The 24,464-nt window shown below is 39.0% G+C and overlaps 1 protein-coding gene across 5 annotated transcripts in view; it reads right to left on the reverse strand.

Annotated features, from left to right (window-relative positions):
- Window positions 1-11,730, reverse strand: part of RPRD1A (regulation of nuclear pre-mRNA domain containing 1A) — a 72,459-nt gene extending 60,729 nt beyond the window's left edge. For 3 of the 5 annotated variants that reach the window (XR_003516822.1, XR_003516823.1, XM_027575457.2), the window contains exon 1: window positions 11,317-11,621. Coding sequence is in view for 3 of the 5 variants with exons in the window: in XM_027575457.2 (XP_027431258.1) it covers window positions 11,317-11,467 (151 nt within the window). In the remaining 2 variants the exon portion in view is untranslated. Of the gene's footprint in view, window positions 1-11,316 lie in introns of all 5 variants that reach the window. The other 2 variants (XM_027575456.2, XM_027575455.2) reach the window with 1 other exon arrangement.
- Window positions 11,731-24,464: the final 12,734 nt, after the last annotated feature.

The following is a 24,464-nucleotide window of genomic DNA, read 5'->3' on the forward strand; positions in this document are numbered from 1 at the left end:
AATAGTACTGTACAGGCATAAATACAGGCAAATAAATCAAAGGAACAAAATAGCCCAGAAATAAACCCTCATGCATAGAATAATCACTAATTATTATGGAAATACAAATTAAAATCCCAAGCAGGAGCACCTGGGTAGCTCAGTCGTTAAGTGTCTGCCTTCGGCTCAGGTCATGATCCCAGGGTCCTGGGATCGAGCCCCGCATCAGCAGGGAGCCTGCTTCTCCCTCTCCCTCTGCTGCTCCCCCTGCTTGTGCTCACTCTCTCTGTCAAATAAATAAGTAAAATTAAAAAAAAAAATAGATAAAACCCCAAGCAGATACTACTCCACATTCATTAGGATTATTTTCAAAAACAAAACCAAACAAAACAACACAAAAAATAATAAACTTTGGCAAGGATGTGCAAAAATTAGAACCATGCGGGATGCCTGGGTGCCTCAGTCGTTAAGCACCTGCCTCCGGCTCAGGTCATGATCCCAGGGTCCTGGAATCAAGTCCTGCACTGGGCTCCTTGCTCAGCAGGGAGTCTGCCTCTCCCTCTGCCTGTCACTTCCCCTCCTTGTGCTCTCTAATAGGTAACATCTTAAAAAAAAAAAGGAAAAGAAGTTAGAACCATGGTTCACTGCAAGTGGGAATGTAAAATGGTGCAGTTGCTGTGGAAAACAGTATAGTGGTTCCTCAAACAATTAAACACAGAATTATGGTATGACCCAGCAATTCCACTTCTGGATACATACTAAAGAGAAATAAAGAAGCTTTTCAAACAGATATTTGTACACCCATGTTCATAACACCATTATACACAATAGCCACAAGGCGGAAGCAACAGATGTCATCAACAGATGAATAAATAAAATGTACATATACATAAAATAAAATTTTATATACATAAAATGGAATATTATTCAGCTTTAAAAAGAAGATATTTTGGCATATGCTACAACATGAATGAAACTTGCAGACATATGAAGTTAAATAAGCCAGTCACACACACACACACACACACACACACACACACACACACACACACACACACTAAATTACATGATTTCACTTATATGAAGTACCTACAGTAGTCAAATTCACAGAGTGTAGAAGGGTGGTTACCAGGGGCCAGGAGAGGAGAGAATGGGGAGTTATTTTTTAATGGATATGGAGTTTCAGTTTGGGAAAATGAAAAGAGGTCTGGAGATGGATGGTGATCCCAGTTGCAAAATAATGTGAAAGTACATAATGCCACTGAACTGCACATTTTAAAAATGATTAAAATGGTAAATTTATATTACGTATAGCTTACTACAATAAAGACCAAGAAAAAAGGTTAAAATGTTAAATTTTATGTCACATATACTTTACAATAAAGAAAGGTGCACCGTGCACACACGCACACGCAGACACACACACACACACACACACAGATATGCACTCAAGGATCAAGATGTAACAAATTAGTAATGTGAACTGCTTTGATTAGCAGTCAGGAATGTGATATATTTTTAGTTGTGAATGTGGTGTGACAAACACAATGAATCCTCTGCCTTGACTAATATTTAGGTACTACCAGTTTTCACTCAACATTGGCTTTTACACTATCACAGCATATGTCAACAGTTAAAAGGGGGAAAATGTCTTAGAAGTATTACAAAAGTAATTTTCACCTTGTGGACTCATACACTCCCTAAAAGAATCTTGGTGATCCACCAGCTATACTTTAAGAACACTACTCTAAGAATTGATAAATACAGGAAGAACAGAACAATATGACAGACTGAAAAAGCTGGAAATTTTCCAAGTCTTTCTCAATAAGGGAGATGTTTGTAACTGGAATTCATTATTTGCCTTAAGATGTCAGAAGTTCCTAAATCAGGCACTGTCTTTAAAAGAAACAGCAAAACATTCTGCAATACTCCTTCCAGCTCTAAAAGTCTCAGATGCTACATACTTTCCAACATTCATTAACTCATTCAACACATATTTCCTGAGTATCTACCTTGTGCTAGATTCTGAGGCAAAAAAGGAATAGGTTCAGTCCTCCAGTAGAAAGAAACTCAACACAGAACCATTAAAATACTGGATGGTAAGTGCTATAACAATAGCAGTATAAAGTACTTGGGAGGTGACGCCACAGACTATGTCAGAGTTGGAAGACTCAGCAAATTTAAAGGTACGACTACTGAAATGGAGTCTGGAGAGCAGAAAGAAAAAGAATAAAGAAAAGGACTCTGTGGCACACCACCAATACAACAAACATAAACATTATAGGAATCCCAGAAGAGAGGAAGGTGCATAAGGAATATCTGAGGAAACAATGGCCAAAAATGCCCCCAAATCTAGGAAAGACATGAATCAACAAATCCAAGCATCTCAACGAACTCTTAAGTAGGATAAACTCAAAGAGACCCACACTGAGACATATTATAAAAAAACTTTCAGAAGCCAAAGAATTTTGAAAGCAAGAAACGACTCACTGTCATGCAAAAGAAAGCTCAATAAGACTAAAAGCCAACTTCTGATCAAAAACTATAAAGGCCACGAACCGTGAGAGACGACGGACTCTGAAAAACCAACTGAGGGTTCTGGAGGGGAGGGGGATGGGGGGATGGGTTAGCCTGGAGATGGGTATTAAAGAGGGCACGTTCTGCGTGGAGCACTGGGTGTTATGCACAAACAATGAATCATGGAACACTACATCAAGAACTAATGATGTAATGTATGGTGATTAACATAACAATAAATTTAAAAAAATTTAAAAAAAAACTATAGAGGCCAAAAGGAAGTGGGATGCCATATTAAAACAAAACAAAAAACTGCGAGAAACCTGGCAAAACTGTCCTTCAATACTGAAGAAATTAAGACATTTTAAGCTAAACAAAAGCTAAGGGAGTTTGTCACTAGTAGACTTGTCCTACAAGAAATCCTAAAGGGACTCCTGAAGGCTGAAATGAAAGGACATTAGATAATAACTAGAAGCCATAGAAAGATCATCAATAAAGGTAACTATGTAAGTAAATATAAAAACCAGTATTAACTTATGTTTTGGTTTTTAACTCTTTGTTTCCTATATGATTTAAAAGACAAATGCATAAAACAATAATTATAAGTCTGTTGATGGGCATACAACTTGTAAGAATACACAGGAAAACTGGGGTGGGGAGAAGAACAACTTGCAGGGGGCAGGGCAGAAAGGACAGGGGTGGGGAGATGTCCTACCAGACATGAAAACATACGTGATAGTGGTACATAAACAGACACACGAATGACAGTCTAGAAATATACCAAATATAGATAGAAACTTAATTTATGATAAAAGAGACATTTCAAATATGTGGGGATAAAAATGAACTTAAAAAATGGCGTGATACACTAATGCCTATCACTTCTATCATGGTCTCTTAAGTCAGCTGAAACCACTAAGAAAAAAAACTAGAATACTCAGTAACATGAATATTTATAAATTTTAAGATTAAAAACAGATCCATCGTAAATGTTCATCAATAAAGTAATGGTTATATAAATTTTGGTGCACCCATAAAACAGAATACATGCAGTAATTTTTTAAAAAGATTTATTTATTTGAGAGATGGTGGGGGGAGAACCCTCAAACAGAGTGTGGAGCCATGCAGGGCTCAACGCTGACCCTGAGATTATGACCTGAAATGAAATCAAGAGTCAGACACATAACCAACAGAGCCACCCAGGCAACCCCATTGCTGTAATTTTTTTAAATGAGGTAACACCATATACAAAAATATGTAACAATCTGAAATATATCAAAAGGGAAAAAAGCAAAGCACAGAGAAGTCTATATGTTAGTCTATATAATACTCTACTATCTGTTCAAGCAAGAGAATGAAATTATAACATATATATGACTATACATAGAAAATTCTGTAAGAATATATAAATTAACAAATTGATTCTAGGTGGGGAAAATGTGTAGGTAAGGTAGGGAAAAATAATGGGAAGGAGTCTTACTCTCTTTATAACCTTTTTCCCTTTTGAATTTTACTTTATGGGCATGTTATTACTAAGATACAGCTGTGTATTTTTTAATACACCTGGGAAGTCCAAGCAATTAACATAAGCGCAGTAAAGTTTTTACTTAATTTCTCAGTTATTAGAGAAGGGACTAGGGAAAAGCTATAAAAAGAAGAATAAGACTAATAGGTGCCTGATAGCAGCCAAGTTATGCTACAGAACAAAAAATGCCCAAAAAACCTAGATCACAGCAAGGTGACTAAATAGTCATTATAATCTTTTTAATGCCTTTTACAAACAAAAAGATTTAAAATATCTTAAATCACTTAAAGTTCTTTGTGACATAGAACATTAAAAATTTATCTAAAATGTTTACTTTATTATCCTGCCTAATTCCAAAAAGGAATCATGAATTGAAATGTTATAGTTACAATGTCAAATAACATTTGTTCTACATAAAACCACATTTAAATGACTAAAGCAACAGTAAAAACTGTCTATATATTTTGTAAACTCCTGGCAAATTCTATTCATATTTTAAATCTCAAATCAAAGAAGCTTTCTCTGATTGCCTAAATTAGACTAGCTTCCCAGTTATATTTCTTCTTTGTATCACTGTTCTGGTACTAATTTAATTTAGTAGAGTCCATTTCCCTGACTGGTATGTAAGTTCCATGAAGACAGCTATGTGTCTCTTATCTGCTGAATCATCCTTGGTCTAGCAACAGAGCAGGAGATCCTTTAATAAGTATTTGAGGAATAAAGGCAACCAATACAATTAACTTACTGATACATTTCAAATCAAAAATTCATTTTATCCAAAACACACCTGTAAAATTATGGATTATCATACTATATTTGTTTAATCTTGAAGCACACCTTTATTTTTATTAGAAATTTAAGGGTAGGGCGCCTGGGTGGCTCAGTCGGTTAAGCGTCTGCCTTCAACTCAGGTGATGATCCCAGAGTCCCGCATCAGGCTCCCTGCTCCTTGGGGAGCCTGCCTCTCCCTCTGCCTCTCTGTCGCTCATGAATAAATATTTAAAAAAAAAAAAGAAATTTAAGGGTAATTTGCTTAAAATTTTGCAACAGCAAAAATATCACATGAACAATTTTTTTTAAAAAGCTTATGTCATAGGAAAGAGAACCTAAAAAAATTACAAGACAAAGGGAAATTTCATAAATTAAGTTAAAGTTCACATTGAGTAGGACAGGAATTAATATCTTGGAGAGAATATGTCTGCTTAACCAACTGAGCCACCCAGGCGCCCTGAGAATATGTCTGCTTAAGGCAAAGCAGTGTCTGCTTTAGGTAATGCAATGTAACCTAGACTCATTCTATCTATCTATCTATCTATCTATCTATCTATCTATCTATCTATCTATCTATCTATCTATCTGACAGAGAGAGAGAGGGAGATCACAGGTAGGCAGAGAGAGAGGGAGAAACAGGCTCCCCGTGAGAAGCAGGCTCCCCACTGAGCGGGAAGCGGGGCTTGATCCCAGGACGCGGGAATCATGACCTGAGGCGAAGGCAGATGCTTAACCGAATGAGCCACTCAGGCGCCCCTGGACATTTGATCTAACTACCAATTTACAGGAAATGGTCTAGTTCTCAGTGTATGGTTTGTGCATGCCTGGGGGTCCTCCAGATGTTTTCAGAGAGTCCATGAAGTCAGAACTATTTTCACATTTATTTTTTTACACTATTTGCCTTTTTCATTCTAGTTCTCTCACACGTGTAGAGTGGTGTATTCCAGAGGTCATGTGATATACAATAGAGCAAGACTAAATGCAAAGGCAGACATGAGAATCCAGCTGGCTTCAGTTAAGACAGACATGAAGATCTGCAAAAATGTAAGTCACTCCTTTCCCTAATATTTTTAGAAAATAGTTATCTTTCATTATGTTACTTTACATTAACATGAAATCAATTTAGCATTGTAGTTTTAAAATAAGTAATTATTAAGTAAATACTTTAAATGTTTTCGTTTTGGGGAGTGCCTGAGTGGCTCAGTTGGTTGGGCGGCTGCCTTCAGCTCAGGTCATGATCCTGGAATCCCAGGATCAAGTCCTGCATCGGGCTCCCTGCTAGGTGGGGAGTCGGCTTCTCTCTCTGACCCTCCCCCCCCATCTGTGCGCTCTCTCTCTCATTCTCTCTCTCAAATAAATAAAAATAAATGTTTTTATTTTGGGGCACCTGGGTGGCTCAATCCATTAAGGGTCTGCCTTCAGCTCAGGTCGTGATCCCAGGGTCCTGGGATGGAGTCCCGCATCAGGCTCCCTGCTCATCAGGGAGCCTACTTCTCCCTCTCCCTCTGCTGCTCCCCGTTTGTACACTGTCTCCCTGTCAAATAAATAAAATCTTAAAAAAATAAAGATTTTATTTATTTTTAGAGAGAGTGAGTGTGAGCAGGAATAAGAGGGAGAGAGAAGGGGCGCCTGGGTGGCTCAGTCCGTTAAGCGGCTGCCTTCAGCTCAGGTCATGATCCCGGGGCCTGGGATCAAGCCCCACGTCTGGCTCCCTGCTCAGTGGAGAGCCTGCTTTTCCCTCTCCCTCTGCCTGCTGCTCTGCCTCCTTGTGCTTTCTCTCTCTCTGTCAAATAAATAAGATCTTAAAAAAAAAAAAAAAAAAAGAGGGAGAGAGAAGCTGAAGCAGACTCGGCACTGGGGGCAGAGCCCAATGTGGAGTTCTATCCCATGATGGCAAGATCATGACCTCAGCCAAAACCAAGAGTCAAACGCTTAACCAACTGAGCCCAATTTTGTTGTTTCTGTGTGTAGAAAAGAGCCCAAATATCAGTGTTGTTTTGTAAATTCTGGTAATGTTCATGGTCATTATTTCCATAGCAATGACTGTAAAATATAACTTAATAAGTGATATATGTTAATAGTTTTATAATTCAGCCCCAAACTTGAGTCAGAGATTAAAATAACTGCATTCAAAAGACAGTAGGTAAGAGAGTGAAGAAACAACCACTGAATGAGAGAAAACATTTGCAAGTTATGGATCTGATAAGGGACTCATATCCAGAATACATAAAGAACACTTATAACTCAATTAATAAAAAGACAACCCAATTTGAAAATGGGTAAGGATCAGGGCGCCCAGGTAGCTCAGTTGGTTAAGTGTCCAACTCTTGATCCCAGCTCAGGTCTTGATCTCAGGATGGTGAGTTCAAGCTCTGCATTGGGCTTCAGGCTGGGTGTGGAGCCTACTTCAAAAAAGGGGGGAGGGGGGTTTGAACATACATTTCTCCAAAGACAACATACAAATGGCCAATAAGCACATGAAAATGTGCTCAACATTCTTGCTAACAGGGAAATGCAAATAAAATTCACAATCATACACCAATTTACACCCAATAGGGTAGCTATAATCAAAAAGACAGATAATATAAGTCTTGGCAGAGATGCAGAAAAATTGGATCCTCATACACTGCTTGTAGGAATGTATGATAGTCACTGTGGAAAGCAGTCTGGCAGTTCTTCAAAAGGTTAAACACAGAGTTCCTATATGACCTAGCAATTCTACCCATAGGTATATTTCCAAAAAATATGAAAACACAGCCACACAAAAACTTGTACGCAAATGTTCATAGCACTACTATTCATTATAGCAAAACATGGAAACAACCCAAATGTCTATCAACTGATGAATAAAAAAATTCACATAATGGATTACTGTTTGGCCATAAAAAGGAATGAAATACTGGGGCACCTGAGTGGCACAGTCTGTTAAGCGTCAGATTCCTGGTCTTGGCTCAGGTTGTGATCTCAAGGTCATGAGATCCAGCCCGGTATCAGGTGCCATACTCAGCTGGGAGTCTGCTTAAGACTGTCTCTCTCTCTCTCTCTCCCCCTCTGCCCCTCCCATCCACACTCTCTCTCTAAAATAAATAAATATTAAAAAAGGAATGAAGTATTGATAAATGCTACAACATGGATGAGCCTGGAAAACATCCTAACCAAAGGAAGTCAATCACAAAAGATGTCATACTGCATGCTTCCATTTAATGAATTGCTAAGAATAGGCAAATCTATAGAGACAAAGTAAATTAATGGTTGCCTAGGGCTGGGGAAGGTGGAAGGGGTTGGGGGATGATGGCTTAAAGGCAGTTTCTTTTTGGGTGATGAAAACATTCTAAAATTGTGGTGGCAGACTCACAACTATATGATACACTAAAAACCACTTAACTGTATACTTTAAATGAGTGGATTGTGTGATATGTTAATTATATCTCAATAAAGCTGTTACAGGGTGCCTAGGTGGCTCAGTTGGTTAAGCATCTGCCTTCAGGTCAGGTCATGATCCCAGGGTCCTGGGATTGAGGCCCACATAGGGCTCCCTGCTCAAGTGAGTCGGCTTCTCCCTCTGCCCTTTCCCCCCTGCTCCTGATCTCTCTCTCAAATAAATAAAATCTTAAAAAAAAAATTTTTTTTTAAAGCTGTTACAAAACAACAAAATCCTCACGTTTTTGGTTACACTCTATTGCATTTCTCAGGGAAATTATAGCTACTTTAGTCTTCATAAAGGCCTTGGGGTATATCCCTCTAAACAGAAATTCTCTTTTTCTTGTCCCCACTCCAGAAATTCTCTTTCTGTAAAGGAGGCAAAAACAAGGAAGGTAGAACAAGAAAGGAAATCTTCAAAACTGAATGATTACCGTATGTGACATTATCATTTTACCTACTCATTCTTATATTTTGAACAGTAATTTTTCCTACTAGTGTCACATTTTTGTCTTCTTTAAACATTTCAAGAAACTAAAGAAGGCCAAGCTTAATATAAAATGTTCAACTTATTTTATTCATTTACTTCTTTATTTCAAGTTTGATCAATTTGTTTTATAAACACTTATTTTGTAGAGATAATGTGAAGATTCACGATATCACATAAAATGGCTAAAACAATCCCTGATATTCAGTAAATTATTCTCATTATCATTATGCTACAGGTAATGCAGGATCCTAAAGTTGAGGAGCAAAACTGTAGAGGTGGGGGTGGGGGGGACACAAAGACTGTGCCCTACAAAGGTTCATTTATGTCAAGGAAAAGAAACTTTTGTTAGATAATTCAAGACCAAACAAAATCGCAGCAGCAGCATGATCATCACCACCACTACTTCCACCATCACCATCATCACCCAACACCACGCTCCTCCTAAAGCATCTATTTATATGCCTTTAATTTTTTCTAATTATGAAGCACTTAAATGTATGGAAATATCCCCAAACCCGGTAAACAGAACATCCTATCATTTTCCCACGTGTATCAAATTTTTCAAAAACGTATGAAATATAAGATAACACAGATCCATTTTCACTTCCTCTCTCCCTTATGGTAACCACTGTCTTGCAATATGATGTTAATCATCACTATGCATATTTTAACTGTAACTACAGGTATCTGTGAACAAAATAGAATATTGTTTTTGCATGTTTTCAAACTTTACCAAATGGCACCTTGCTTTCTTAGCTCAACATTTTGCTTGTTTGTTGTTTTTTAATTCAGTCATGTTGTTTCATGACAACTGTCGGTCAGTATTATATTCTATGAATATTACAATATATTTGTCCATACTCCCAACTAATGAGATGTTTAAACGCTTTCTAATTTTGTTACTAAGAAGTTGCAATAAATATAATTTCTTGAGCACAGGTACTAGTTTCTAGGATACATTCCTAGAAGAACTGCTAGGTCAAAGACTATGTACCTTCAACTTCATTAGAGATCACTAAGTAAGAGTGTTCCATTTTTCTCCTCATCCTCACTGATTCTTGGTATTGTCATACTTTTTTACTTTTGCAAACCGAAGGGTATGAAGGGGTACCTCACTGGTTTATTTTTTCCTGATTATTAAGATTAAGTATCATTTATTGGCCTTTCAGTATTTCTCTCATGTGAAATGCCTTTAACAGCATTGCTATTTTTCTATTGATTTGTAGTAGTTCTTAAGATAGTCTGGGTACCAATCCTTTATTGATTATATGTGTTTCTAAAATTCCCTCCACCCCAAAGTATAAGCCTTTTGCTTATTTCGAAATCTAATAAAGTATAGGAGGAGCAAAGACAATCTCTGCCTTTTCAAAGTTCACAGCTATTTTCCAGACCTTTATACCTAGGTTTCTCAAACCTTTCTGACCATTCAGAAGGTCAGAATTCCTCCTTGAGTGCCAATACACATACACTTTATACATGAACTGAAAAACAGGACTCTAAGTCAATTTCTCCTAAGAGATTAACCACAAGCAAATACACAAGCACAGTTCTCCATTCCCTATAGCCAACGCCACATTTTAGCTCTCATATTCATACACATAGAGATTTCATATGGGTCAGTAAAACAAGCATCTATTTTGATTAATAACAGCTGGTAAAACCCCTAATTAATAAATAACCATCATATCGATACATCAGGATGTCTGAAACAATAACAAGAAGTGCCCATTCTCTCTCCCCAATGAATTGAAGAATTAAGGTGCAAACCCAGACTCTAAGCAAATGAAATTTTTTTTTATTTTTAGTCACACTAACACACAATCAGTTCTTACAGATACAGTTGCTCTGCAGAAGTGAAATGATTCCAAATATTTTAGTGAGAGCACATACTGCTCTTAAAAGTTAACTTCATTTACAGGAGCGCTAATGTTTTGCAAAACAAGCACGCGGCCCTAGAAGTATATAATCACTCAGCAAGAAAGGACTTTAGATCACTCAATCGAACTTCATTTTGAGGTGAGGCAACTGCTAACAAATTCGCCGAATCCTAGTCCTCTAAAATCTACAAATTCAGGGTTCTTCCATTGCATCATGCATGGATGCAATTTTAGATTCCCCAATTCCAAAACTCTGATTCCGCTATTAATTTTACAAGACTGAGTTGATGTATTATAGAAATGATGGAATTAACTCCCATCCCCACACCAATCTTTTTTTTTTTTCCTTTCCACTTCCCTTTTCCACCCCTATCCTCCATTATGATCTACAGAATGTAAAAAAATACCTGACTGCCTGAATTTCTGGCTCTAAACAGGGACAGAGTCCTGAGCCCCTGACTACTGCCTCTGTGTTAAACCAGAAGGGTTTTTTATTTTTGTTTTTAATCCTTCATTCCCTATGCAATAATACCTACGAAGCGCAGATTCTGCGGGAAGCGCGGTGGACGCCGCTCCTCCTAGCCCGCGGACCACCGACGCCAGGGAGCCGGGGGCGCGGCGGGCGCCGGGTAGGGCGGTGCCGGGCAGCAGGGAGCTGGGGTCGCGGGGGGAATGGGGCTGGCAGGGAGGGGGGCCCGGTGGCACCAGGGAACAGGCCGGGTGGCGGGGCGACTCACCTTTACGCAGCTCCCGCTCCCACACGGTGACTATGGGCCGCGAGTGCTTGCGGTGATGGATGAGCCACAGGGACAAGGTCTGCACGCTCTGCTGCGAGTTGCTCAACTCCGACAGCTTCTTCTCCAGCGCCGCCTCAGAGAAGGCTGACATCCCTCCGATACCGCGTTCACGCCGTCCCACGCGGTGGGGCTGAGGGGAGGAGAGTTTAGCCGCCCGCGCCGCGGCCTCGCCCCCTCACCCCACCCTTCCCCACGCCTTCACCACCGCTGCCGCCACATCCAAGACCGGCCGCAAACCAGCAAGATGGCGTCTGGCCGGCAGTGACGTCAGGACCCAGCATCGCCCCGCCCTCGGAAGAGGCGAGGCCAAGCGGCGGGACCTCAGAGCGAAAGGACGGGGCCAAAACTGGCGCATGGAAGGCACATGGGGGCGTGCCGCCGGGGTTTTGGCCAGGGGAGGGGTGGGGTTTACCCAGCCTGGACGCCTTCTAGGGTAAAACTATCTGCTGAAAAAGGAGTGATTAAAAATCTCTACATTGGCTAAAAAAAAAAAAAAAAAAAATCTCTACATTGGCGTGTAAATTGGTACAGCCAATTTGGGAGACTATTTGGCGTGATACATTACATTTTAAAATTGCACCTTCCCTATATCCCTGCAATTTGGCTAATTGCCATCAGTGCTAGGGGAACAGCAGCATGTTTGCGCAAGGAGCTGTATGCTAGCTGTTAGGTCTGGCTCACTAACCCTAAGAGTTGGGACATTCACAGAAGGTAAATGCTAGATTAATTGTGATACTGCATATTATAGAATATATGTAGCAGTTCAAAAGATTAATAAATCCAGTGGTGGGTTGGAGGGTTTTTTTAAGTTTCAGAGTGAAAAATACAGTTATAACATTTGTTTTATGAAAGTATATATTGTGGGGCACCTGGGTGGCTCAGTCGGTTAAGCCTCAGACTCTTAATTTTGGCTCAGGTCCTGATCTCAGGGTTGTGGGATTGAGCCTCCCCACTGGGCTACCTGCTTAGTAAGGAGTCGGCTTGGGATTCTTTTTCTCCCAATCCCTCTGCCTCTCCCCCTCTCCCTGCTCATGTTCTCTCTCTCTCTAAATAAATAAATAAAATCTTTAAGAAAATAAAAGTATATATTGTATATGAATTCATAAGTATGTAAATGCATGGCAAAAAGTTTGGAAGAATACACACTACTTTAATAGTGGTGTCAAAGACAGGATCAGAATTGGAGCCCTTAACCCGTGTTTATATTGTTTTTATTTTTTACAAGAGTGGGTTCATGTATTTCTTATATAATTAAAAATTAATTTCAGAAATCTCCTAATTAATCCAGCATTTTGGGTGCCTGGGTGGCTCATTTGGTTAAGCGTCTGTCTTTGGCTCAGGTCATGATCCTGTCCTGGGATTGAGCCCCACCTAGGGCTCTCTGCTTGCTGGGGAGGCTGCTTTTCCCTCTGCCCCTCCCCCCACCCACCCCATTCTGCTCTCTCTTTCTCTCTCAAATAAATAAATAAATGATCTTTTAAAAAAATCCAACATTTTGACATGTGACAAATGACTTATGATGTATGACAAATCCATACATTTTAACATAGTACTATGAGTTCACAAAGGAAGCAGAAAGGTAGATACTGTCACATTCCAAATATTAATATAAACTTCAAGAAAGATAAATAAAAAAACCACAGGAATTCTTACCTTTTGAGAAGCACTGTTCAAGAACTTTGCACCAAGTAGGCAGCAAATATGTTTTTTTGTTTGATTATAATTATAGTTTATCATTCCAATTTTTAATGTTACTATGAGGTTCAGAGCATATCTCAAGAGGTGAAATAACTCTCCTCTCTCTTCCTCTCACTCCAATATCTATTCCTGTCTCCTCATGCTTCTTCCCTATTGTACATCCTTTTGTTTTTCCAAACTGTTTAGTCCAATTTTGGGCCTGAACTTAGAGTTTAACTTATCTGTCTTCTGAGACCTCAATGTATCTTCAACACTATTCCCTTCCGTGAACCCTGCAGCGACCAAAATTGCTAAATTTCACCTAAGATTCCAGTTCTTCACACTCCCTTCTTCTCTACCTCAATTCTACCTGAAATTTAAAGACCACCATAAATTCCACCTCCTTTTCTTTCCCAACCAGTCCAATGTATGTAAAAAGTTTCTTCCTGTATCATTTACTGATTTGAATGCCTTATTTAGCACTTACACTACTAATCTGTGTTATTTATAATTATATAGTTTATATATTCTCTCCCCAGATAGGTTTTGCTCTCAATGACTCAGCCAAAGCATCAACTCTTCTGTTTGTTTTAGTCCTCAGTCTGATTTGTCTGCTCCTGCTATGGACTTAACACAGTATTCTGTACTTGTGTGTAACACAGCTTTCCACATGGAACGGTTCGATTTATATTTATTGACATTGTTAATTATTGCTGTGTTTTCAAAATATTGGTTGTAACTGCATATGCCCTTAGATAATTTTTTTAAAAGATTTTATTTGTTTATTCAAGAAAGAGAGAGAGATCGCATGAGCCAGGGGGAGGGGTAGAGGGAGAGGGAGAAGCAGACTCCCTGCTGAGCAGGGAGCCCAAGGCAGGACTCAATCCCAGAACCCTGAGATCATGGCCGGCGTCGAAGGTAGATGCTTAACCGACTGAGCCACCCTGGCACCCTTGCCCTTAGATAATTATGACTTATTTTCATAATATCCTCTGACTATACTTCTTGATTTTGTCTTTCAAAATACAGGTCTCTAATTCAGAATAATGCATTTTTTCCATAAACTATCTTTGGCTTTCCTGGAATAACCACTAAGTAACAAAGAGATGTGCTCCTTCAACTTAAAAAAAGCCTATTACAAGAAGAGACTATAGGTCAATATTGTTTATGAATATGGATGCAAAAATCCTGAGCAAAATACTAGCAAACCCAATCCAGCCTCCTATTAAGAGGATTATGCATCATGACCAAGTGGGATTTATCTCAAGAATGCAAGGGTGGTTCAAATACAAAATTCAATCAATATTATATGCCATATTAATAGAATGAAGGAAAAAACACACGATCATTTCAAATGATGAAGAAAAATCTAGCACCATTTCATGATAAAAAAAAAAAAAACCCTCACCAAAGTAGGAATGAAAGGAAACTTTTTGAACATATTAAGTGTATGGGAAGGCACCTAGGTGGCTCAGTTGGTTAAGTGTCTGCCTTCAGCTCAGGTCATGGTCCCAGGGTCCTGAGATCGAGCCCCACATTGGGCTCCCTGTTCGGCAGAAAGCTTGCTTCTCCTTGTCCCTCTGCCTGCCACTCCCTCTGCTTGTGCTCTCTCTTTCTGTCAAATAAATAAATAAAATATTTTTTAAAAAAGTGTATGGGAAGGCCCGTAGCTAACATTATATTCAATGATTTAAAACTGAAGGCTTTCTTCCTAAGATCAGGAACAAGACAAGCATATATATCTTTGCCACTTCTATTGAACATTATACTGGAAGTTCTAGCCATAGCAATTAGGTAATAAAAAGAAATTCAAGGTATCCAAATTAGAAAGGAGGAGGTAAAATGATCTCTATTTGCAGAAGACATGATCTTATACATTAAAAAATCCTAAAAAAGAAATCGTAAGGAATCCACAAAAGCACTAGAGTTAATAAATTAATTCAGCAAAATAACAGGATACCAGATAAATACACAAAAATCAGTTGTAGTTCTACATACTAGCAATGAACAATTTGAAAATGAAATTAGTAAAATAACCCCATTTACAATAACATGAAAAATAATAAAATACTTTGGAATAAATGTAACCAAGGAGATTTTCAAGTATATACTGAAAACTACAAAATATTATTGAAAGAAATCAAAGAAGACCTAAATAAATGGATAGATATACCTTGTTCATGGATTGAAAGACTTGTATTGTTAATATGGCAATTATTACTCAAAGCAATCTTCAATTTCAATGCAATCCACTTAATGTGGGGCTCGAAGTCATGACCCTGAAATCCAAGAGTCAAATACTCTACCGACTGAGCCAGCCAGGTGCCCCATTCTTTATTTTTTAGTTATTTTTCTTCTTCTCTTTTGGTTTAAGACACCTGATACCTCTTGAGCACAACCCCTATAAGGCCCTATTCTTAATATTGTTACCTTTTTTTCTTTTTTTCTTTTTTGAGAGAGAGTGTGTGTGTGTGTGTGTCTGTGTGTGTGCGTGTGCATATGCGCACGCATGAACGAATGGGGGGGAGGGGCAGAGGGAGAGAGAGAGAATCTTAAGCAGGCTCCATGGCCAGCAAAGAGCCTGATGCATGGCTCGATCTCATGACCCTGAGATCATGACCTGAGCCGAAATCAAGAGTTGGACACTTAACTGACTGAGCCACCCAGGCGCCCCAGTTCTTTTTATCTCTAGTCATTGGTATTGAGTCTAATACCTAGTGTGATTTTTTATGATTTAGCTAAAACATATAATAAAACCAGCTGCTATGTTTTTTTTTAAAGATTTATTTATTAATTTGAAAGAGAGAGAGAGAGCACATGAGGGGGGGAGGGTCAGAGGGAGAAGCAGACTCCCTGCTGAGTAGGGAGCCCGACGCAGGACTTGATCCCGGGACTCCAGAATCATGACCTGAGCCGAAGGCAATTGCTTAACCAACTTAGCCACCCTGGCACCCAGCTGGCTGCTGTGTTTGTATCCACTTTCCTTTGAGGGTCACCTCAAAGGCTGCCTTTGAGTTCCCACCAGTGTCTTTCCTTGTAAAAATTCAGTTGATTTCCTGGTTAATTAGCTTCAATTACTAACATTCTTTTTTTTTTCTTTTAAGTAATCTCTACCCCCCAACATGAGGCTTGAACTCACGACCCCAAGATCAAGAATAGCATGCTCTACCGACTAAGCCAGCCAGGTGCCCCACTAACAAGTCTTTATACAGCTTACACCACAACAGGCAAAATATTCAAAAGTCTATAATCCCTATCATGTCATACTATGAAGGGACAATCCTGTCTCCAACAAAAAGTGTGTGTGTGTGTGTTGAGGGGGAGGGGATCTTACATGGTAAGGTAAGGAAATAGCAGCAAAGGTAATGGTAAGCCACTAAAGTCTTAGAACCCCTCTCAAAAGTTCATAAACTTGGATAGGCAATGATCAAAATAGAGCAGCTCCGGATATATTAGACTCTCAAGGTGCAATATGTACTATCTTAAAAGAAAAATGTACCCCTGAAACAAATAATACATTTTATGTTAATAAAAAAAAGAAAGAAAAATGTACGGCTGACCCTTTAGCAACATGGGTTTGAACTGCATGGGTCCACTTATGCTTGGATTTTTTTATAGTACAGTACTGTAAATATATTTTCTCTTCCTTACGATTTTCTTTTTCTTTTTTTTTTAAGATTTTATTTATTCATTTAACAGAGAGAGAGCGCATGCACAAGCAGGGGGAGCTGCAGGCAGAGGGAGAGGGAAAAGCAGGCTCCCCGCTAAGCAGGGACCCCCCCCCCCCGCCCCTGACGTGGGGCTTGATCCCAGGACTCTGGGATCATGACCTGAGCCAAAGGCAGATACTTAACCAACTGTGCCACCCAGGTGACCCTTCCTTATGATTTTCGTAATAACATTTTCTTTTCTCTAGCTTACTTTATTGTAAGAATACAGTATATAATACATATAACATACAAAATATGTGTTAGTCAACTGTTTATGTTGTTGGTTAAGCTCAGTCAATAGTAAGCTATTAGTAGTTAAGTTTTAGGGGAGTCAAAAGTTATACATGGATTTTTGACTGTGCAGGGAGTTTGGCACCCTTAAACCCCGCCTTGTTCAGAGTCTACTATACTTAGATCCCTACAGACTTCTCTGAAATCTTTAGTATTACTAAACTATTCCAGGAAACAAATAAATTAGGAGATCAGGTACTTCGGCTGATTTTCCCGTATGTGTAAATACTGCCATACAGCCATTGTCTCTTCAGATGATTCAACAGCTCATCTTCCAACCAAAGGAACGTGAAGTACTGACTTGAGTTCAACAGCAGATGATGTTCTCCAAATAACCTTCCAATGAATGGAATCTTAACAATGGATCTGAACTTCAGAGAACAATATATCCTGCAGGCTGACTTCATCTGCCCCCTGCTAAAATGGGGAAGTGAGAAAGGAAAAAGATAACCCTGCAAGTGGATAGCTAGGCTGTAGTGTTCCTAACCAATCATCAACTACCCTCACAGGATATAAATAATAATCAGACAAAGCCATTCTGTAACTTTAGTGGAACGAAACAGAGTGGAGGCCACTTTGAAACCACAGAAATTGCTAACATCTTCCTCTTATAACGAACATAACTGATTACAAGTCCTTTACCATTGATAGCTCTAACCCCACCTTAACCCTTTGGCATTGTAGATAAAAATTACCAAAGATCTACCCACTCACCAAATTGCCCCTGCTTCCTGACACACCCCCGCTTTCCCTGAAACCACCACAGAATCGGCCAACACAAGCTCAAACCTTCTAGTAAGCCCTTCCCAATTCTTTTCTTAAGACACACCGACAGTTTCTCCGATGAGTGCTCTTCCTTGCTGCAGCAAATTAAATAAACCTAAATGTAGCAGGTGGCTTAGTCGGGAGAGCACACCACTCTTGATCTTGGGGTCATGAGTGTGAGCCCCATGTTGGGTGTAGAGATTACTTTAAAAAACAAAAAAAGGAAAAAAGAAAAAGAAAAAGTTACCAACCCCCCCCCCAACTTTAACTTCAGGTAGTTCTTATGGTCTTTCAGCTGGTGAGCTCTAATATAGGATATACATCAAACTGTGAATTAGTGGTTAGCTCTATGGGTAAGAAAACAGGTAATTTCTTCTTTACAATGTATATATTTCAGTATGGGTTGAGTTTTTGACCACAAGCATGGATCGAGAAAAAGAAGAAATATAGTTGATTGGGGCCAGAGAAGGACCTCCACTGGTTCCCCTTGCCAATAAGAAAAAGATCATTATCCTTAGTACGTGTACAAGGTTCAGATTAATTGAGTCCACTATTCCCAGAAGCTCCATTGCTCACAGCTTCTCTATGTTCTTGAGCCTCTAGCAGTGCCAAATTTATTTCCCAAATCCTATGCAATTCCATTTTCCACTGCCTTCTATCCATTTAAACATGCAAACAATATCCTTCCTGCAACTGCCTGCCTTTTCCCCAATAAAGAACTTCCTTTTAAAAATTGAATCAACAGGTGAATGTACAAACAAAAGGCAGTATATACATACACTGGGATATTGTTCACCAATAAAAAGAAATTAAATCCTGATACATGTTACAACACAGGTGAACTTTGGAAACCCTATGCTAAGTGAAATAAGCCAGACGCAAAAGGACAAATACTATCTGATTCCACTTATAGTAGGTACCTAGAGTAGGCAAATCCATAGAGACAAAAAGAATAGAAGTTACCAGGGGCTGTGCAGAGGAAGGAATGGGGAGTTATTGTCTAATGGGTACAGAATTTCTGTTTGAGATGATTAAAAAGCTCAGGAAATAGTGGTGATAGTTGCACAATATTGTAAATATACATGATGCCACTGAATTATACCCAAAGAAATGGTTAAAATGGTAAATTTTACGGGGCACCTGGGTGGCTCAGTCAGTTAAGCATCTGACTCTTGATTTTGGCTCAGGTCATGATCCCAGGGTCATGGGATTGAGCCCCCTACCCCTGAGTCTGGCTCCATGCTCAGTGCAGAGTCAGCTTGAGATTCTCTCTCTCCCTCTGCACCGCCCCCAATTGTACAAGCACTCTCTCTCTAAATAAATAAATAAAATATTTTTTTAAATTGTGAATTTTATATAATGTATATTTTACCCTAAGAAAAGAAAAGAATTTGATTTGAATTTTTATTATACAAAATTTCAGGAATATACAAAAATTAAGAGGAAAATTATAATGAACCTCCATGTACCCATCAACAGTTTCAACAATTATCAACTCCTGGCCAAACTTCTACCCTTTCTCATACCCTTCCCCCACCACACACACACTGAATTATTTTGCAGCAAATTCCAGACATTAGATTATTTCATAATAATATATATAAATATATTTATTGATATAATAAATATCAATACATATTTAGACTGTTCCTCTAAAATAACTTATTTCTTTACCAAGGAATTCCTATTCTTCCCTCAAAACCCAGCTCAGATATCATCTCCTCTGTAAAGCCTTTCTCCATGTCTCCTAGAGCTAGCAAGACCCCTTCCCCCTCCTGTGTGTCTATGACTCCCTGCCCCTCCCTCTACAACAGGGTTTCTCAACACTGGCACTATTGATATTTTGAGATAGATAATCTTCTGATGTGGGGGCTGTCCTGTACATTACAGGATGCTTAGCATCATCCATGGCCTCTCCTTCTAGATACAAGTAGTACCCCCCTCCCCTTTGTGACAACCAAAAATGTTTCCATACATTGCCAAAAGTCCCATGGGGGCAGCTTTGCCCCCAGTGGGAACAACCTCTTCAGAACTGCCCTTAAGAACTACATTGCCTATGTTTGTTTTCATATATGTCTTCACTTCTAAACTGTGAAATCCTAAAGAACATAGAGAGCTTCTTTTTCATCTTAGGGTAGCCAGTGTCTGATGCTTTTTTTTTTTTTAAAGATTTATTTATTTATTTTAGATTTATTTATTTTAGAGAGAGAGAGAGAGTGGGGGGGGGGAGGGAGAAGGAGAGGGAGAGAGAGAATCTCAAGCAGACTGTGCATTGAGCGTGGAGCCCATCGCCAGGGCTCAATCTCACGACCCTGAGATCCTGACCCAAGCCAAAACCAAGAGTCAGACACTTAACCGACTGTGTCACCCAGGCGCCCTGCCAGTGTTGGATTCTTCCTGGGAACGTCATAGGAAGAAAGCTGGGAGGCCGCGTGAGCTTTGGCAGATCTTCACAGAACTTCACAAAAATCTGAGGCCATTGGGTCCAGCCTTCTGTTCAGTGCCTTAGTTACTTCTACAATATCTTAGTCCATTATTCCTCCAGCCTCTGTCGAGAAGTCAGATTATTGGGATTCATCTTCCTGCAGAGGGACTCATTTTGTTAAAATTCTTACGGCACTTGCTCACTCTGTTACTTTATGTCCCAACTCCGCCCTCTGAAATCTTTTAAAATGAGCCTAATTTCAGTCAGTTTCATATGACAGCCCTTCAGGTATACGAAGACCACCATTATATTCATTCATTAAATCATTCAAAAATACACATACTTGAACAAGAGAAGAGCCTCACTTCCTTGAAACCATCCCCCCAAATCACCTAATAAAAATCGGAACGTGTTAAGTCCTTCTTAACATCCCTTAACTGAACCGCTCCATGGTTCCCCCTAGTGTACAATCTCCCTCATTGCAACAGCCAAAAACCTAACTTGAACTACTGGCGTGTTCCTCCTGGTCTTTGACTGGAGGACATTGAAAGATGGAACACCTAATATAAGCCAGGCACTAGGAATACAGCAATGAACGAAAGAGACAAAAACCTCTGCCCCTCATAGAGCTTACATGGAGGTAAGGAATGAACCATGTATGTAAGTGTAAATACACGGCATGCTGGGGTAAGGGCCATGAGCAAAAGTAATTGGTTGGGGGTGGTGGTGGTAGTGTGTGTTAGAATTTTAATTAATTAACTAATTAATTAATACATTAATTATTCAAATACAAAGATATCACAATAAATAATTTAATAAATTTAAATTTGTATTTATTTATTTATTTATTTATTTATGTTAGAATTTTTAAATTGCTCAGCCCGGGAAAGCCTTACTAAGATGATATTTTGAGATCTGAAGGAAAGGAAGCATGAATGAGTCAGGCAGCTATTTCAGAGTGTTCCCAGCAGAGGGAATAGCAAATGCAGAGGCCCTAGGCCAGGAGCGTGCCTGCTGTGGCTCAAGAAACAGCAAGAACTCCTGTGGCTGGAGGCAGTGATCAGAGAGCAGTGTAATAGGAGGCAGAGAGTAAGCCGAGATCCAAGGAGGGAAGAACGAGCATACAGCGCCTTGTAGACCACCGCAGGGACTTCAGCTTTCACTCCGAGATGGAAAATTGCTGGAAAATGTTGAGCAGAAAAATGACATGATCTTAACTTACGTTTTAATGAAAAACAACAACAACAACAACAACAAATCACCACCCCACTCTACCTGCTGTGTTGAGGAGAGGCTGGGTGAGGGGTGGGGGCAAGCAGGGAGACCATGCACTTGTTATAACCCAGTGGGAGAAGGTGAAGACTGAACTCAGGGCACACCAGTATTTAGAAGTGGGGAAATGGAGAAGAAATAAGCTAAACATATCCAAAGGAATACCATTGAGAGAATAGGACACTGGTAGTGTGGAATCCTAGAAACCCCGAATAATGCATTTGAAAGAGGGAATGATCACATGTCAAATGTGGCTAATGGACCAAGATGAGGATGAGAATTGACTCTTACATTTAGCAATATCTTCCTGGGTTCTTTTCTTTTCATGAGAATATCTGATTCTATTATCCCACCCTTTTTTGGGGGGGGTAAAATATCACTTTTTTTTAAAGTAAGGTCTACACCCAACATGGGGCCTGAACTCACGACCCTGAGATCAGGAGTCACACGCTCCACTGAATGAGCCAGCCAGGTGCCCCAAAATATCACTTTCTAATACACTATGTATACGTTGCCTATTTATCTTATTGTCTGTCTATTCTTACTAGAATAAAAGTTTTATTAGGGTGGGGATTTTTATCTGTTTTTCTAATTAACAAAATACTGCGTCGAACAACATCCGGTCATAGCAGGAGCTCAATAAATATTTGTTGAATGAATGGTTTTCGGATCCATCGCTATGTTGGTCTGACATTTATGAACATGCTTGTTTGGCAATGTTTCTCTAGAACTATTAGAGTATGTTCTAGGCAAGTCCTAAAATACTAGGCTGGTTCTCTTTTGTTCAAAGCCTGCATTTTATGGTGCAGCCCAGTAAGCTCAGCCTGTTTGGCAGGCAATTACCTTGCTATTTCATGCCTCCCTATCCAGCACCATGTACATCCACTGAACTGAAGAGAAAAAAGCCCACAACCAGCCAACTTCATAGAGCTCAGGATGTGTGCCTCATCTCTAATAATGGAATTACACGTTTCAAAGGCAATGGAGAAAAAAAGACATTGGATATCAGATTAGGAAATCTCTTTTAGGATAGGGGTGCCCATCCTGAAACTCCCAAATTCTTCAACTTTGGAGACTAATAGGAGTTTAAGTCTGTGGCATTAAGTAGCACTGAGACTTTCATCAAACCAATGAATTTAACTGAACTTCATCTTCTTCATCTGTGACTTGTAACTCACCAGGTCTATATTGCAGAGTTGTCATAAGGATTCAGAGAATTATGTATAAGCTTACAACAGACTTTGATAAATGCTGTCATTTTTACTTCATAACCCCTTCCCATTTGCCAAGTGTTTTCAGCTATGATAAAGTGGAAGTAGAGAGCTTATTTTTTTATGGTAACACCATATAGTTAAAAAAGGATATGTGTCCTTTTGTGTCTGGCTTATTTCACTTTGCATAATGTTTTCATTATGGTTCATCATGTTGTAGACAGTTATATTTTTGAGTTGTATTTTTCCTCATGAGTGAGAAATTTTGCAATATATAATTTTTTATATGATGAAGAATGATTTGAATCTTTTCCTGTGACCCCACAATTCATGTCATGTGTTTGTGCCTTCCTCCTTTAAGTTTATTCAAATATTTGTTCCATTAGCAGAATTTTAAGTTATTTTCACATAGATCTTGCACAGATATGTTAAATAAACCTGGTTCTTTCAAATGACACAGGGAAAAAACCCAATAGTTGAATATAGGTAGCATCATTTCTAAGTTAACAGTCGTCCTTGCAATTTGTAAAATGTAAGTTGCATTAAAATTCCACAAGGTGGCAGACTGGTTCCACTAAACAGGGCTTACTGCACTGATTTAAATACATTCTAGCTATTCCCAGTATTGGCATCCCCAAGTATAAAACAACTTTTTTAAGCCAACATAGGGAATCCATGAAGGTATTTTCTCCCAGAGACAACTTTACAAATGATGCTTAATTTTATAAATCAGTTCACAAACCTTACCATTAAATTAGGTGTAACAGAATCATAGAATTTTACATTTAAACCAAACATAAGAAATAGTTTATTTACTTACATAATTCTGCCCAAGTGCAAATATCTTTACTCTTGGCTTAAAAAAAACCCCATGGCAGTGGGGATTTAAAATGGTGCCGTTGTTGCAGAAAAAGGTATGACAGCTCTTCAAAATATTGAACATCTAATGACATGATTCAAAAATTCCACTTCTGGATATATGTGAAAAGAAATGAGGCAGAGACCCAAACAGTTATTTGTACACCCATGTTCCTAGCAGCATTATTCACAGTGTCAAAATGTGGAAGCAACCCTCCTATATCAGTGAATGAACGGATCAGTAGAATGTAGAATGTGGTATACACACACAATGGAATATTATTCAGCCTTAAAAAGGAAGGGAATTCTGACATACTCTACAACACAGATGAACCTTAAAGACACCATACTAAGTGAAATAAGCCAGACTCAAAAGGACCAATATTACATGATTTCCCTTCATACGGTATATCTAAAATAGTTAACTACGTAGACACAGAAAGTAGGACAGTGGTTACCAGTGGCTGGGGGAGGGTGACTGGGGAATTATTGTTTAGTGAGTACAGACATTCAGTTTGGGATGATGAAAAAGTTCTGGAGACAGATAGTGGTGATGACTGCACAACAGTGGGAATGTATTTAATGGCACTGAACCGTCCACATAAAAATGGTTGAGGTGGTACAATTTATATTATGTATATTTTACCACAAATTAAAAAAAGACATGGTAAAGAAAGTTAAATACAAATAGAGAAATTTATAAAGAATACTAAAATTCCCACTTTACTGTATGTACTTCCAAAATCTGTAAATGTACATCTGCAACCTTGTGTAAATAAATAACTTGATATTTTAAATTATATAACTAAATCAAGAGAGAAAAGTCTACCTCCTCCTTGTTTTGGAAAAAAAAATTGGGGGGCACCTGGGTGGCTCAGT

This window comes from Zalophus californianus, chromosome 14 (genome assembly GCF_009762305.2).
Source record: "Zalophus californianus isolate mZalCal1 chromosome 14, mZalCal1.pri.v2, whole genome shotgun sequence".
NCBI classification, from domain to species: domain Eukaryota; kingdom Metazoa; phylum Chordata; class Mammalia; order Carnivora; family Otariidae; genus Zalophus; species Zalophus californianus.